The following is a 17,036-nucleotide window of genomic DNA, read 5'->3' as shown; positions in this document are numbered from 1 at the left end:
TACCTGCATGCCCTAGAGGGGTCAGATCTTGCACTGGAGCTAGTCAACACTAGTGTACACTAGTGTCTGCTATGCGCCCTTGCTTTGGCTGAGGCTAATAAACTACAGCCTTATGTACCAGGTCAGACCAGCATGGAATGAGAAAGCCCCTTATACCATACCGGGTCTGTTTGTAAAGTATCGGGAAAAGTGCTCACACCATAGCTAGGCTTAACCTTTCAGCTGGCTCTGATAGCTCTCAGGAGCTGAGCCTGGAAACATGGTTCCCCAGTGCAAGCCTCCAAAGGCATTTCCCTCTAGAAGGACCTCGGTTCCAGTCAAGGCTGGTACACCTGTGCTGCCTGAATGTGTATCAGGTCATTACTAACCTGTTCAGGGATGGAGGGCAGAACAAAGGAGGACTCTGCGCTGGAGTCTGCAGGGGAAAAGGGCCTGCCGCTACTCCATCAGACGGAAATGTGCCTGGTACCCACCTGACTCCAGAAAAGGCCAATTGTAGTTCTCCATTTTAATGTCAGTTTTGTTTTTTTGTTTTTTGGGGGGTTTTTATTTTGTTTTTGTTTTTCTTTCTTTTTTTTTTTTTTTTAAAAAAAATGATGGAAGTGTGACAGCATAACCAGAAGCCGGGACAGGCATCCACCCCACACAGGACCAGCAAGCACCCTGCAGGGTCAGTGTGCCTTGGCTGGTGTCTGAGCTACCTCACTAGCCCTGGGGACAGACATATTTGTCCTGAGCTTCCTGGGGCTGAGGGGGAGCTAGCCTGGTGGACACAGCTGACTCCAACACAGGCTTTTCTTGGCAAGCCACAGGCAATGCAGGCTCACAGTGGCCTGGCATGTGGGTCACACAGCTAGGCAAGCTGCCCTGAGTGTTCCCAGCAGGCTTTGGCCACAGCTAAAGCATGAAGTAGACTGGGTTTAGGGTCCTCAGAGGCTATCAGTAGGGACAAACTATTGTCCCTCAGTTAAAACAGTGGCTCCAAAGGTGAATCCTGTGGACATTCTAAGGGCTCCTGAAAGGAGCCCCACATGTCTTGGGCCCTGGGACTCAAGATAGTACAGTCCATCTTCGGCATTAGGCCTAGGCTGGTTCAGAATGGAGAGCACATGGGAAGGGGCTGCATGAGTCAGGAATCCACCCACTGAACTGGGATGAAGCCAGGAAGGTCAAAATGGGTCAGGCCTTGGCTTCAACTCCCAAGTCCGCCATGCTGTCCTCCACGTCATCCTCTGAGAGCAGCTGTGGCGCTGAGGGTTGTTGTCCCTCCAGGCCTCCATCCTGCACACTTAGCACCTGCACAGAATTCTCCAAGGGACTCAGCTCCTGGGCCAAGGGCAGGGGCTGGTGGCGACCACGCCGGTAGTACCTCACGCCATCCAGCACAGCCCCGACAAAGCAGACGATGGAAAGCACCATGAAGTACACGGAGTAGATGCAGAACTGAAAGACAGAGTTTGGGTGACCTAAAGTTTGGTACCCACCACCCCTGCCCATGCCCCACTCAGAGAACTCTACTGAACTTCCCCATCATTCAGCCTCCAGGTGGTCAGGAGTCATAGGCCTTGCTTAGGGGCAGATACCAGGGTGCTTGGTCCCTTGTCCTCTGTCTCCCACAGCATAGTCGACCACAAAAAGGGTGCCTATCACTTCCCCAAAGATCCCCAGAGAACCCAGCATGTGTCTGGCATCTGTGTGGTCCTTGGGGATTGGTCCCCAGGCTCTAATTCATGGAACTGGCTCCTTTAGTCACCAGGAGGCCTCCAGGACAATGAATGATCCAGGGCTTCTCCTAGGTCCCATCCTTAGTCAAGACTGAGCATAACTTGACCTGCACTGCACAGCACTGACCAAGAGTAGCCAGGCAGACACAGGTCATGCCCCTTCCTGAAGGACCTTCCTCCCAGGGAAGACCTGATTACTGTGAAATGTACATGAAGGTTCTAGAACTTGGAGTGATCCCAGTGGAGGCAGGCAAGTTTCCTGAAGCCCCTTAGAACCTTTTCAGACATGATCCCATTTAAGGCACACTCAGAAATGGCTCATTAGGAATGGCTTCCCAGGAAGACAGGATTGACATCCTTTCCACATTCTTCCTGTGTCAGCCAAACCCCTGGATATCAGCACTCACTGGGGGTGGGTGGAGAGAAGTGTCAGCCAGCTAGACCTCAGGTTCCATTAGAGGGGTGGCAAGTGCTGGGTATTGCTTTTTGCTACATGGGTCTTGGAACTGAAGCAGCCAGAAGCCCAGCATGGCTGTTCACTCTACCCACAGGCAGTTAGAGGGCAGGTACCAGGACAAGAATATACAACCCCAGATATCTCCCTGAAAGCACCTGACCCTACATCAGGCGCACCACACTCAAAGGAGGACCTATCGGGGAGGCCGGGCAGGACTCCTGGGAAGAAACTAGAATCCCATTGGGTGGTAATGACCCCATTTCTTACCTTTGTTCTCATGAAGTCAGCAATAAGCACACACGCGCGCGCGTGCACACACACACACACAGAGTGACTGGACCCATCACACACATGACACACCTGGCGGTTATGAGGTATTCACTGCCCTCTGTATTAGAGGGACATATGGAATTGACTTTATGCCACTGAGCAGAAATAAGATGCCCTGCCCTTGTGAAGTGAGGGAGCCACCAAGGGAGCCAGAACTACTCTACCCAAAGGGCACCAACCTACATTGCTGGGGCTGTGTGGATAAGGCTTTTGACCCCTTAGCTCCAACACACAACACCAAGAGGCCTTTCACCTCGGCTACGGCTCGCCACATCAGGGCTGTAGACCTCACACAGTGGAGACACTAAAGCCAGTCAGTAGGTACTGAAATCATCTGAGAAAAATTCTAGAGCAACTACCATGACATGGGTCAGCAAAGTGTCAATATTCCAGTAATACAATATTCCAGTAATACAAAACAAAACAAACAAAAACAAAAAACAAAACAAAAACCCTAAAATTCTGGCTCCACAAGTGAATCCAAGAGAAAAACACAAGTTAAAACAACCCATGAGAATGGCTAATAGGAGAAGATAGCATCCAGAGCTGATGGAGATTTGGGGAAATAGGTTCTCATATCCTGCTGGTGGGATGGGAATGGCCTCCACTGGGAACCCTCGTCTCCACTTCTGGGCCCTCATTCCAGAGAAATAAACCTACAAAAGAACTTGTGATACCCAAGGACTGAACACAGCCCATAGGGCTTCCGAGGTCAGCAGCTGCCCTGGGCATACTGACAGCCTGCAGTAGTCATAGCAGCCATCTGCCCTTGTCTCGGAGAAGCCCAAGGGCACACACACGCACGGGAGCCTGGAACCACCACCGGGGAGAACAGCCATATCCAGGGCACAGGCTGATAAGGGCGTGGCTATGGCTATGAAATAACCGTAAGGGTCCCCCAGGAGGTTGAAATGTTCTGGGTTCTGGCTGAACGTCAGCACCCTGATTATGATGCTGAGCCAGGAGAACTGAGCACAAGGCACCTGGGTCCCTGCATGAGTTCATAAACTGGATGGAATGAAGCCCAACTTAAAAACCAAGCAAACATCCAGGCTGGCTCCCAGCCACAGTCCCAAGTTCCACCCTGGTCCTCAGTGGTCTCTGGCTCTGCTCCCACTGCCTGGACTCCTGCCCCATCCCCTCTCTGGACTCGGGGGAGAAGGGTATGAGAGGGCAGAGCAGGAGCCTGCACCTCTCTTGACCGAACAAAATGCAATGGTCAAAAGAAAACTAGCCAGAGAAAAGTCAGTACCCATCTCACAATTTGACTGGATGAAGCAGGAGCTAAAGCCAGAATGCCCCTCATCCCTCATGGGGCCCCTCAATATAGTTTATGCCAGTGAGTAGGACTGACCAAGGGTCCGCAAGAAGGGAAGGAATTCTCTTGTGGCCAGCCCCCTTCCTACTGAGCCCCTACCCCATTCCTCTGAGGCTCATCTGCAAGGGTGCCTTTGCAGGATAGCTGGAATAGAGCAGGGGAGGGAGGAGACATAGGCACCAAGGGGAGCATGAGGCTGCACAGGTCTCTAAGGAGTCCCTCAGGCTCCACCCACTTGGCTCCCAAAGGCCGAATGAGAGGCAGGCTATAGAGGGAGAAGGAAGGAGACAGAGGGAACACAGTGACCTTAGAGGTCACTAGAATAGCTGGGGCCACATGAGGTAACCCCTGGGGTTTCTCTGGAGAGCTCCTTCCACTTTAGGGGCCACTACTCTTCTAAGAACTGAAACAGTCTCCCCCAGGGGGAACCTAGGCCCTTACAAGACAGTGAACTGTTTCCTAGCTCAACCCACGGTTGACCTCCACCCAGTAAAGTGAGTCAAACTCAGAACAGCCAGGTAGTAGTGAGGAATTATGGACCCTCCTCAGTCTGGATCCACCACTCCATGGGCCAGGCTGTGATCAGCCTAAGGGGATATGCACTGAGGGATTCAGCTGGGCTGGAGGCAGTCAGAGCTTAAAGTGGCAGGACTCTGGCATCCCCACTTCAAAAGCCTATTCAGATCTGACCAGCCAGCTTCCCAGTGGGATGGTCTGCCCCTGCATGTGGAGACACCTGCTTCATCTGTATGTCCTCAGTGGCCAGCCAGACTCAACATGGAGCTTCAGTGACATGGCTGTGCCAACTAGGAATCCTCAGTGAGTGGGGACTTCTCCATGACATACACCAACCTTCAGGCCTCCAGCCCAGGGAAACCTGGGCTCCAGGAAGACCAACGGTTTTCACAGGTTGCCAAAACACGGCCAGGCACAGCCTGGGGCAGCCACTAAGGAGCTTGGTTACCATCCCTCCTCATGTGTTGATTACCTTTGGCTTGGTAGTTGGGCAGATCCTCTATCACAGTGTCCCTATCACAGAATAGTCAGCTTTCTCAGATTCAAGAAAAATGCTGGCTGTGGTGGGAAAACTGAAAGCATCCCAAGAGGGGTCAGTAGGCCAAGGCCATCTGATGCCAACTCCAACCAAGGGGCTCTGCCCTAGCTCCCTCCTGGATATGAACGCTTCAGCTACCATTCAATCATCAGGTCTTGACATCAGGTCTTGTGAGATGAAAATCAAGGAGTTGTGACAGTACACGTTCAGTGACACAGGCCCAGGTAAGGAAATACAAGTTCTGATAAGGATGCCTCAGAAAATGACTAATAATTCAGTCATCCTTGGAGGCCAACCATGTGGGGGCTCCAAGTCTAAGAGATTAACCAGGACAGGAGCAGGGCAGGGGCACATGGGCACATGGATAGATAAAAGTGGCTAGCCTTGCCACATTAAGTGCCCCTGGAAATGCGAGCCTGTCCCAACAGTCTCTCACTTCCTGATCCATCGTGGGCCACATTCTATATACTCCAGTGACAATGGATCTGTGTTCCCTGAGAACGGACCACAGAAAGTGGATGCCAGGAGAACCTGCCATGACCACATGATGGGGTTCCCTCCCCCAAAGACAAGAGTTGGGGCTTACCTGTTTTTCAACTTTGAGGCCCAGACCCCGTTTGTCGGAGACCACAAGTGTGATGGCAGTCTTGAGCGCAGTGGCAAGGAATGTATTGATCCCGAAGACCAAGGCACAGAGTTCTTTAGACAAGGATGATGCAATCTGAAAACTGGGAGGTAAAAAACATACTGTGGCGGGGCGGTGGTGGCACACGCCTTTAATCCCAGTACTCGGGAGGCAGAGGCAGGTGATCTCTGAGTTCAAAGCCAGTCTGGTCTACAGAGTGAGTTCTATGACAGCCAGAGCTACACAGAGCAACCCTGTCCGGAAAAACAAAACAAAAACACTGTGATCAAACTCACAGGGGTAAGAACAGAATCAGACTGGACACGGTGACAAATGTCATTCATTGTCATTCACCCTGGCACAAGAGGCAGAAGCAGGTAACTTCGTGATTCCAGGCCAGTCAGGTCTACATAGTGAGACCCTATCTAATTAAACAAACGAATGAAGAACACAAAGCCAGGGAGACTACTGCATCTACTCAGGGATACACCAACGGAGTCATACAAACCCACCCACCACCAGACTTACAGCTAAACTCCCCATCCACAGCCACAAAGTCCCCTACCCCAGACCCAACCCAGCCCACCTGTGCACAGCACTGCCCCAGGTCCTAGCCCCTCCCCTCCCTACATACACCCGCCAACCAACAGTAGCTGATCCAGGGCAGGAGTGGGCTCAGGATATGTTTATAGAGAGACTAACTCCCGCAAATGGGGAACAGGAAGGTGCTCTCAATTCAGGAGGCAGGAGTATGTGCCAGAGAAGTGTGCCAGTGGCTGTCTAGCCAGAGAATGTGCGAAGGCTGTCCAAGTAGGGAAAGGAGCAGTTATGGAACCCTTAGAGGTAGGAGCCAAAGTCTTTCCAGAAGAGCTAGAGAGTTGGGGAGGCAAAAGAAGGCAAGTGCCTGTGTGAGTAGTGTGAGCACATGTTCATATGCCATGTACAGTGCAAATGCTAAGTACACAGTGTATAAAATCCGTGTATCTGTGATATATATGTATCATGTGGTATGATAACCCATATACACGGATACTGTAAACATAGATTATTTAGTGCCATTACACATGTAGTGTATGTGTGTCATCTGTTTGGTGATGTGAGCATATTTGGGGTTTCTTTTAGACAAGGTCTCACCATGTATCTGGCTGGTCTGGAACTCACAGAGGCTTGCCTGCTTCTGCCTCCTGAATCCTGAGATTAGAGGTGTGCACCACCACACCCAGCTCTGTAGGGATGTCTGACTCCTACGTGGCATGAGCTGAGTGTGTCCTCAAACACAGCAGTGTGTGCTCTCTAAGGCCCAGCCTGGACAGGGTCTCAGGAAAAGCGTGCTAGTGCAATCTGAAGAGGTCCCCCACGGGCAGTACCAGAAAACTCACCAGGAAAGGGGCCAAAAACAGTGGAAGGGATGTCGGTTAAAAAAAAAAAAATGTAGGAAGGGTCCCCAAGGTGAGGATAAGGGACAGCCAGAGAGAGGAAGTGGGGTGCTAGCCAACTTTAGGTGATCTATGGGTCAGCAACACTGTAGAGAGGTTCAGGAAGGAGTGGCGGAGATGGAAGGGAACTGAGGCGGGGTAGGGGATCCCCTGTCCTTACAGGGGTTGTGGGGCCCAGGGAAGCCAGTGCAGTGGACACAGCTAAGAGTGTCTAGACGGACCAGACCTCTCACATAACTGCCCACATTGCCTCATGCTTCCCAACAGAACCTTCCAGAAGCCTCTCCCGGTACCATCCTACTCACGTGGCAATGGGCACGAGGAACTGGTAGGCCCCACGGAAAAGGACGAAGGTCACATAGAGTACCCAGAGGTTGTAGACCATGTACATACAGAAAACCAGCCCAGCCTGGAGGGCTATAACACTTGCAATGACCAGCTTTGACCACAGAGCCCAGCGGATTTTCACAAAGCCGGCAGAGAAGGACGTGATGGCACCTGGAGGTAGGAGGTATCAGTCATGGCTGAGCTTGGGCAAGTAGAACAATGGGAGAGATGGGTAGGGAGTCAGGCTTAGTTAGGGTGGCTCTGGAACAAGGGCAGGGCAGGGCAAAGGATAGGACAGCCTATGTTGGAGGTCTAGCCCAGGGCAAGGGGTAGGGCTGGACTGCAGGCCTGCTGCAGTCCAGCTGGGAAGGGCAAGGGGCCTCCAGTGCATACTCAGCAGTGTGGAGGCAGCATCTACGGCACCATTGTAGCTGAGGTTTTGGTTAGCTCTCCACAGGACATGTACGTAGTAGGTGATCAGGTAGTAGCCTGCAGAGTTGAAGACCCACCAGAGGCACCAGAGGCGCAACTGTGGCTGCCGTACATTTTCCACCAGTTCACTTAGCATGCACACCAGGAAGGAGTTCCTACAATTGCGCAGCACTCGCTCTAGCTTCCCAGGCTCTGGTTGGCCAGGGCCCGGGTGCATCTGGTCCAGCTCGCAGGGCAAGGCTCTGTGCACAAGTGCACTGCGGTTGAAAAAGAGGCTGTGCTTAGGACGCTTTAGGAAGAGGGAGAGGCCCAGACTGAAGATGATAAAGCCCAAGGAGATGTAGTTGAGCATGAAGATAGATTTTTGTTCCAGGGGCCACAGCAACTGGCCCAACACAGAGCTGGTGAAGACTCCCAGGAGTACTGCAGCCCTTGAATAGCTGGCCATGCGCTGGTATCGGGAGGGGTGCACCAGGGAGAAGATGTAGGAGGAGTAGGCAATGCGCGCAGCCATGGTGATGCTGTAGAAGACTTCCATGAGCTGCATGTGCAGTACAGAGTTGCCCAGCAGCAGTAACAGCCAAACGCACATGAAGCTCAGGCATTGCAGGACCAGGATTGGCTTGTATCGCAGGTAGTCTGTGAGCAGGAAGATTGGCACCAGCACGGCCAGGTGAGAGTAGGGCAGCACCGGAATGATCTCATTGGTCACCTGTGGATAGGCAAGCACAGGTTATTAGCGACACTGGCTGCCCCACTGAGTACTGCAAAGTGAACAAACTCAAGTCTACCTTGCCTGTCTCCCTCATAACCACAAATACACCTTCCATGTCCACACCCGGGTGTTCAGGATTGAAGGGAGTCTAGGAACCAAGACAGTCTTGCAGTCCAGGAAACTGCAGACTCCAGGCACAACTCACAGAGAGCTAGCAAACTGTGGGGGAAGCTACAATTCACTGCCAGTGGATCACATTAACTTAGGCTTTCTGGTTTGCACTCTTCTTAAACCTGAGCAGAAAACAGCACCATGGCCAGTAGACCCCAATACAGACTTCTTCAATCCTTGATAGGAGGGAAAGAAAAAGCAAGGGAATGGTAAAGGGTTGGGGGAAGCACACTGAAAACTAGACAGGACACACTAAGGAGGTAAGGCCAGGAAGAGGACAAAGTCACCCCTCCACCCACCCTACAAGACAGAACTGGGCATGCTGCCTGCAGAATCTGACCTTTATGACCTTCATTGAGGCCACCCTTACCTGCAGGGCTCCTGCTGGGGAACACAATGGGAGAGCTACCTGCTACAAGGCAAGATCAGAAGGCATTGCCTCAGACTCCACATGGCTGTCTGGGCCCACCTGGCAGCGTGGGCAGGCCAAGGCAGGTGCCTTAGGCCCCCTGGATGCTCTGCAGGCAAAGCCTCCATCCCAGTGAAGCTCAGATGTCTACCTGACCTCTCCCTGGGAGATGGACATGCTTGGAACTTCCTCCTAGGTCAGGATAAGTTTCAGCAGGGCCACCTTAGACCTCACTGATGGGAGATGTCATCCTTTAAATATGTTTCTCATACTGGTTAATGAATAAAGCACTGTTGGCCAATAGGAAAGCAAGAGAGGAGGGACTAGGAGACAAGGAGGAAAGAGGAAGTAGTGAGGAGTCAAGATGGAGAGACTGGAGAGATGAGATGCCTGCCCCATTCCCCGGTAAGAAGACCACGTGGAAATATTAGATGAACAGAAATGGGTTAATAATTAAGACAGAGCTAGCCAATAAGAAACTAATACCTGGCCAACAGCATTATATCAATACAGAGTCTCGGTGCATAATTTGGGGCTGGCGCAGCGGCGGATCAAGACCAGCGGCCAGCGGAAAAACCCTACTCCTTACACCTCACTTTAGCTCCAGCTCATGGAGCTGGATGGGCACTCCTGGGCTCCCAAAGGCTGAGACTCGGGTCCCATTGAGTCCTACTCATGCTAACTCAGCCCAAGCATTAGCAACCACTAGCCTTACTCGAAAGCCACCTCAAGGACCCATTGTCCCAAAAGACCAGCAGTTAACCATGTCCAGCCCCACTTCACTGATGGACAATCAAAGACCCAAAACAGAACCTGGGTCAGTATGTAGGGAAGGTGTCAAGCCAAGAAGAACAGCTGACACCCCCAGGCCAGCTGCAGGCTGCCTCAAGCAACCGGGGAACCAGACCTCAGAGACTTTCCTTTATCCTTCTTTGTCTAAGCCCTATCTTACACAGCATGAAGTGCAAGTTCAAAAAAATAAACTGCTTCCATGTCTGCTTGGAATTAAGCTCATTAGCAGAGTTTCAATAGGACCCTCTGTCCCCTTGGCCAAGTAAGAAGAAAATGCTTTCAATAATCTCTTTATATAAACAGCTAAGTCTCTGCTGGGGGCAGGTGCCAAGCAAGGTGGGGCATGACTGGGCATGGGCTGGCTCACCAGGATGGCAAAGGAGCCACCTGGCAGTAGGGGTCAGCACAACTTCATTTGCATTTTTCCCCAGTCCCAAAGCAGGGACAGGTTTCCTCTCTATGGAGCCCAGTGACACACTACTCTCTGACTGGGTTAATGAATCAAAGCCAAGCCCCTCTTGTGTGTTCACTGCAGCGGGTGGGAGGTCAGGGTAGGGCCAAGCTCACAACCAACCCAGTCTCTCTGACTCCCGTGATCCTCCACAGCCTCAGCTGCCCATATATCACACCAGGGAAGAAGCCCGGCCCACAATACTGACCCCCTGCCCTCCGACAACAACATGCCTGCTCCATTGTGAAGTTACGTTGCAGGAGGTAGGGTGTGATGAAGCTCTCCCCGGGCCGCAACTGTGCCATGAAGCCAAAGAAGCAGAGATAGAATACTAGGCATCTCCAGGACCTGAGTTCATGGTCCTGCCTGGGCTCCTCGCATGCCTGCTTCTCTGCCACCTGGACAGTGGGCACCATGTTGCCCAAGCCCTCATGGGAACTGGTGACCAAAGATGACACTCCACCTGGAAGGAAAAGCCAAGAGTCTGGGGTTAGCAAAGGAATCCATAGGAACCCTCTACTCCCCAATCTTTCAGTTGAGACCCAGTGTTAGCCTTGAATGGGGCTGCTGGCCCCAGACCCAAATCATCAACTTACTCTGCCAACCTAAGAACTACCAGGAGCCTAATCCCTCAGATCAGGCCAGCACAGCTTCCAGGAGTCTTCAAGCAAACCAAAGCTTTTTAAATGTTTAAAGAGACTTGTTTAAATATTAATCAAATTCACATAAACTGATTATCTTACTTTACTAAGTAATTAATAACATTGAAAATTCAGGTTTGGGAGCACCTCAGATTCACTCTAAGGTCTTAGGAGCAGTTAGCCTGAGCCAGTGTTGATAGCTACTGTTCTAGCAGTATCCTAGGTGTAGAGAAGAGGAAGAGGACACCAGGTATGCACCAATATACAACATGGAGGTCAATGGGGGTGACCATGAGTACACAGATATGAAATCTATTCTCCCCACAGCAGGGGAATGCAGTTCTAAAGGACACTTGTCATAGAAAGGAGGGGCAGTGGGAGAGGTAGGTGTCCGCCAGGAGCTGGCAGCCACCGCGGGCAAGGCAAAGCAAGCTCTGGGAAGGGTTACGGGACAGAGTAGGAGCTGACCTGAGGGACTCCACGGTTCTCTCTAGGACTCCTAGAGTGAAACAGATTGAAGCCTGAGGAGGAGGTGGATGTAACATTCAGATGACTACAGACTCCTCCCAAAGGCAGGTCAAGTCCAGCCACTGGTGGCCTGTCCAGTTGCTGACCCTCTGGCCTCATACCATATAGCCCAGGGCACTCCTGAGTATTTGTGGTGCATAAGAGAACTAACCTGCTCAGTGTGTTTTTCTCTCCCTGGTTCTGTCCTGAACACAGGCTGCTCTGGTATAGGTGGGCACTTCCAATTTCCTAATGGAAAGGCAGGAGCTGCATCCACTCATCAGGACTCCAAATTATCTATGTCATATGTTCATGTGGCTTCAGGGTTTTTGTATAAGGCATTGGTATGAGTCAAAAGGGAGTTGCCATAAATCTGCATGCCTGCTCCTGGAGTAGAGGCTGGGTGTCGTATATAGGGGCTAGGAAGCTAAAACAGGTTGGCGATATGTGTGTGTGTGGTTCAGAGCAGCCAAGAAGAGCAGAGGAGGAACTATATTGATGGGCCCTCGACAACTACAGCCTGGCCCAGGAAGATCTGGACTAGGTTAGAATCCCCTTCAACCCCTGAGCAAGGGGCAAATAAAACTTCCTAGATGTAAGAACTGTGGAAGTCCAGATTCTCAGCCCATGAACCCTACACTGAGCCCTAGGATGTCTTCTGAGTTCCCATGAAACACAGAGATTCAAGAAAGAAAAGTGATTTGTGGGCCCTCGGTGTGTGCTGTCACACTGGGACTTCAGAATCACACTGTGCAGCTATAAGACTGCCCAGGATCTCTTCCTTCAAGTCCTGTTTCTGTGACAAGGCAGAAGCTGGGTAACATCTGGACCCCCCAAAGAAGCAGGGGTTTGTGGGGTTTCATGTTGGGAGCTATGAGGAAGAGTGAGCCACAGTGTAGAATTCCAGAGGTCTAGGAGGCAGGAATGTCTGGGAAGATGCTAGGGCAAGAAGTGGCCCCGGAAGCTACAGGGCCTGGGACAGGACCCAAATGTAAACTAGCTGCTAGGCAGGGGGTCTGGCTGGAGAAGAAAACAAACACAGGCTACAGCAGCTCAGCTGGACAGACTGGGACCTCTGCTCTGCTTGGCCTTGTTTTTTCAAAACTTCCTCAGAGCTACACAAACAGCTGAGGAGGACAGGGCACCCAGGAGGCTCAGCCCTTGACATTGACCCTTCCAGAGAGGTGGAGGGAAGAGCAAGCAGAGCTAAGGCCATTCTCCAACACACATTGCTAGGGCTGGGAAGATCAGGCAATTGTTCATGGCAACTGCATTTGCCCAACTAAAGCATCCCCCAGGCTAAGTGGTGGCCAAGTACGGAGCTAAGTCTAGGATTCTGTGCCCTGTATGGGCTTAGGAATCCCCGGGAATTGGCCCTCATGGGAAAGCTGCCTTCCACAGAGGTAAAAGGAACACCTTTACTTGGTGTCATTTGGTATCCTGGGATAGCAGAAGTTATCAAACACTAGTAAAAAGAAAACTCCGTATTATTCCATACATATCCTCATAGATTCCTGAGGCCTCTACACCTAGGGGAACTATACTTTTACAGCACAGTGAGTTCATCATAGCCCTACCCAGTGGTTTGTCTGAAGATCTGGGTTCAGAACTTCAACAGGTGTCCCACCACAGCTGGAAGAGGATCATTCAAAGAACTCCTGGAGTCCATGTGACATGAACATCTAGGATTATCAGACTGGCAGAGCTGTACTACCCTGATCTGTGCTCAGATGGGCAAATGACTCTAGTGGCCAAGGCCCCAAAAATGGACTCCTGTTTGTCCTCTGAGGTTCTGAAAGCTCCACCCACCCACCCAGCCCAGACTCAGATCTGTTCAGGGGACAGGACTATATCGTGGCAAGATCCTCTGAAATCTTAGTGACTAGCCCAAGTTTCTGGATTTCTATTCTCAGAGCACATAACTGACAAGGAAGGGTGGTGCTCACATGGGCATCTCCTATTCTCTCGGGAACCAATTCCAAGTCTACAGTCCACTGCCAACCAAGCTCATGCCTTCCACCATAAACATCCATTCAACAGAAATGCCTAGTCGCCTGGTGACTGGGAATTAGGGACTGGGCTCCCGGTAAAGCCATAGAGTCCCCACCCTAAGCTCCTGAGACATCCTCTGGCTCTTCCCTGATCTTAGCCAGGAGCTGCTAACAGGCTTTGAACAAAGGTGATTTGTCTGTTCTATGATAACCTTTCCTTCCAAAGTCAGCCCGGTGACCCTCATGCTAGGAAGCAGAAACAGGAACTGCCAGGCCCTGTGGCCCCCTCCAGCTGCCACTTTTGCTCAAACCTGCCTCCCACAGTTCCAGAGCAGCAGGTACAGCCCTGCTTCCCTCCCTCAGGCTACAGTGCACTGGATGAAACCAGGCAGGGGCTGAGAACATAGAAATGCCCACTTCTCAGAACTTCTAGGTCCAGAGCTGACTGCTCCAGTTTCCAGCACAGGCCAGGCAGAAGAGAAGCTGCTATCCAGGATAGTGTGGCCCAGAGTTCAGTGTTCTACTCAAACTCTATCTTCCACACTGGCACTGATGGAAACACAGGCCCAAATTCTTGTTTGGCACTGTCTCTTGTGCCCTGGGGCAAGGTGGCTTCAGCCTGGATTCTCAGCACCTCCAGGAAGGGATGCTAAGAGAGCCCCAGGCTGTTACCTATGCAAAGACTGCTCTATCATAGGTGACATTACTCCTACACAGTCAAGAGTCCAGCTATAATGCAATTCGAGCCCAAGCTGTTCTTCCTACCAAAGCAAGGCTCAGCTCAGCCAAAACCCATTCTGAGAGGCAAGATGAGAGACCCTGCATCCGATTAATTGAAGAAACTGAGTGTAGAGAAGCTCATGACATGCAGGCCTATCACAGCTGAACCTGGACTCCATATGCCATACGAACACAGCATTGCTCCATAACTTGCAACCTCTTCCAGGTACCTGAAAGACACCCTTGACAGCCCAGGAGGGTTGTGGTGTGGGGGAGGGGCACCACACAGTCCTTTCTGACCAACCTAGCAACTGCATGGGAGAAGAGTGAGTAGGGAGTACATGACACAACTGCTCACAAAATTCCACGGCACCCCAAAACCAAAGCAAACAGCACCGTCATCTTGTCTAAAAACAGAAAGGTTCATTTTAATCTTGGAATGCTCATGTTGCTGGGCTAGGGGTGGGGGCGGGGCGAGGAGCACTGTTGCCTCCCATTGTGGAAGCTGACTGCTGAATATATCTTTGCTGCAGGCTCAGAAGTCCAGAACCAACCCTTCCCTTGGCCCATCCAGGAACACAGGAGTGGGCAGGTGCAAAGGCAGTGCCTTGTTGAGGGCATATCTGGCTCCTAGGCCTGGAGGATGCATGAGGCTCTTCTAAGTCTCTGCTAAGTCGGAGGGTTGCTCTTCTGATTAGTCCATCTGGGCTGCTTCAGGGGAGGGGGTCCTTAAATGTCCCTTGCAGGAGGGGACTTCTTTAAAATCAAGCAAACAACTGTGAAGATTTGTTCTATCTCCACTGTGGGAAGCCAAGGAAGGACTCCTTAATGGCCTGCGTAGGTTCTGACCTGCATACTCAAGACAGGCAGGGTAGAGCTGGGCGCCTTCACAGGGTAAGGAGTTTCAATAGTATGGTTTATGTGTAGGCTATTAGCCAGAATCCTCAGGAGTTTTCAATGGGAATGTGGACTGAGTCCTGGGACTCATTCCTCACAGAGATGCTAGAAGCACACAAAGGACTGGTTGCAGACACCTCTTGTTCCAAGGGGAAGTTGTTAGAGCTGTCTTGTGCCTAAAACCTCTGAGCTAAACAATGGGGCTTGGAGACCTGCCACGTACCAGGCGTGGGTAGTGGGGTTTCCTTGCAGGCAACACGTGCTCTAAGGCGGCTGGGGCAGGCGCACATGGTTGACTCCTGACCTCAGGAAGGTACTTCGAAGGCAAGAGAACTCGGTTCCAGAGTGATGACAAGAAAGAAATGGCGCTCAGAGGTCCACCAGGCGGCCTGGGGAATTTACCCTCGCGAGGTTTCTGCAACCATGCTCCCAGGGTGCGGGCCAGCACTCACACCATTGCACCGGAACCTAGGCTCGCAACGCTAAGATCCTGTGCCCGGCATTCACACAAAGATTCTGACACCCCACAGGCACCGGCCCGTGTCCCGCACCCACCCAACAGCTCCGATGCATCCCAAAGATTCTGCGGGTCGTCCACCCAGAGAACCCCGCATGCGCCTTTCACTCACTACACGGGCTCTAAGCACGCCGCAAACCTTCCCCATAGCTCTTCAGTCTCTCCAGGGAACCCCCGTTACCCTGTAATGTAGGACTCAGCCAGACCCCTGCTTTCATCGTCAGGACGCCTGAAAGACCAGAACCGCGCCTTGCACTATCCCGTTGCCCCCCAGGCACTCAGAACTGACTTGTGTCCCCAGTTAGGCACCCCACAAGCCCGTACCTGGTTCAGCCAGCAGCGGTGGTCTGTTTCGCGCACAAGCGCACTACAACACCCACAAACCTGCGCGAAGGCCTAAGTGCAGCACGGAGAGGCGGGACTACCTAGTCTGACCACGCCCCAAAGGAGTGGCCATCGTGGTGAGTCGAGAGCGCAGCCTCAGAACAACTAGGGGGCGGAGCAAACACCTGGCCACACCCGCAGCTAATCCCAGAAAAGCCTCGTACGAGCGCGAGCGCGCCCTCCACACTGAGGTTAGTCACTGGATCATGTGGTTCCCTGAGGCGTGGGCGACCCGCGGCGCGTTTCCCAGCTTGTTCGCTCAGACCTTACATTTCTAGATTCCTTGCCCCTTCAGCACGCTCGCTCTCCTCGCGTTCCCGCTCCTTTGCTCCCTCCCCACGCCAACCCTCTCCATACTGCCCTTCTTCCCCGCCCCCTCCCTCATCCCCGATTGCTCTTCACCCGACCTCTCGGCCTTGCAAGCTGCCTGGCCGGCCTGAGCCCCATAACGAGACCCTTACCCGGCTGCACTGGGTCGTGGCTCACAGCGGACTGCCTGGTCTGATTAAGCACAGAGGTGAATGCCCGGCCTAGGACAGAGGCCCCTCCCCGGATCCGCCCCTGATCCTGCTGGCCTGCAGAAGTCTGCGCGGGCTCTTTCGTGCACGTCTGTAAAGCTGTGCCAGGGCCTCATCTGCTAACGCAGTCGCAGGTCCAGGGATCTGAGCTTTGGCCAGCCCCGGACCACAGGTTAGAGTTGCACTGGTTGCAAGAGCTGTGCATGCCCCTCGTTTGGGTATCAGCGTCTTTGGGTTCCAAAGGCACCGATGGAGTGTGCTTGGCTGTGCAGGGCCCAGAAACAGAGCATCTGCTGGACGCGCGCGCGCTACACACACACACACACACACAGACACACACACACACACACACACACACACACACACACACACCCCTTCTATCACCCAGACTCAGTTAACAGGAACAGAAGGCTGGCCTAAGTGTTTTAGGCCACCCACCTCATCCCTGTCCCTATACTCTAACACTGTCCCCACCCTTGAACTGGTTTCCAACACGGTTACTAAGATAATGATTAGCAGATAGAAGGCTGCTGGCAGTTTGTGGTGAGTTAGGAGGGGGCGCGGCTCCCCGAAGCCAGCCTCTCTCCTAATGGGCTTTGGTGGAGCACTTGTGCAGGGCA

The 17,036-nt window shown here is 52.3% G+C and overlaps 1 protein-coding gene across 2 annotated transcripts; it reads right to left on the bottom strand.

Moving 5' to 3' along the window:
* Window positions 1-623: 623 nt before the first annotated feature.
* Window positions 624-16,475, bottom strand: Slc19a1 (solute carrier family 19 member 1). Of its 2 annotated transcripts, none has more exons than XM_051186968.1 (6): window positions 16,360-16,475; window positions 10,475-10,704; window positions 7,665-8,415; window positions 7,250-7,442; window positions 5,470-5,611; window positions 624-1,443 (listed from the first exon to the last, which is right to left on the bottom strand). In XM_051186968.1, exons 2-6 carry the CDS (start codon window positions 10,655-10,657, stop codon window positions 1,180-1,182), a joined length of 1,533 nt encoding a protein of 510 aa, XP_051042925.1. In that variant the 5' UTR covers window positions 10,658-10,704; window positions 16,360-16,475; the 3' UTR covers window positions 624-1,179. The 2 variants fall into 2 exon arrangements, with proteins under 2 accessions (XP_051042925.1, XP_051042926.1); XM_051186969.1 differs by lacking the exon at window positions 16,360-16,475 and adding an exon at window positions 15,839-15,934.
* Between the last annotated feature and the right edge of the window lie 561 nt (window positions 16,476-17,036).

Source organism: Phodopus roborovskii, unplaced genomic scaffold (genome assembly GCF_943737965.1).
Source record: "Phodopus roborovskii unplaced genomic scaffold, PHOROB, whole genome shotgun sequence".
Taxonomy (NCBI): Eukaryota; Metazoa; Chordata; class Mammalia; order Rodentia; family Cricetidae; genus Phodopus; species Phodopus roborovskii.
Note: the sequence above shows the minus strand (reverse complement) of the source record. Positions and strands in the feature narration are given on the sequence as shown.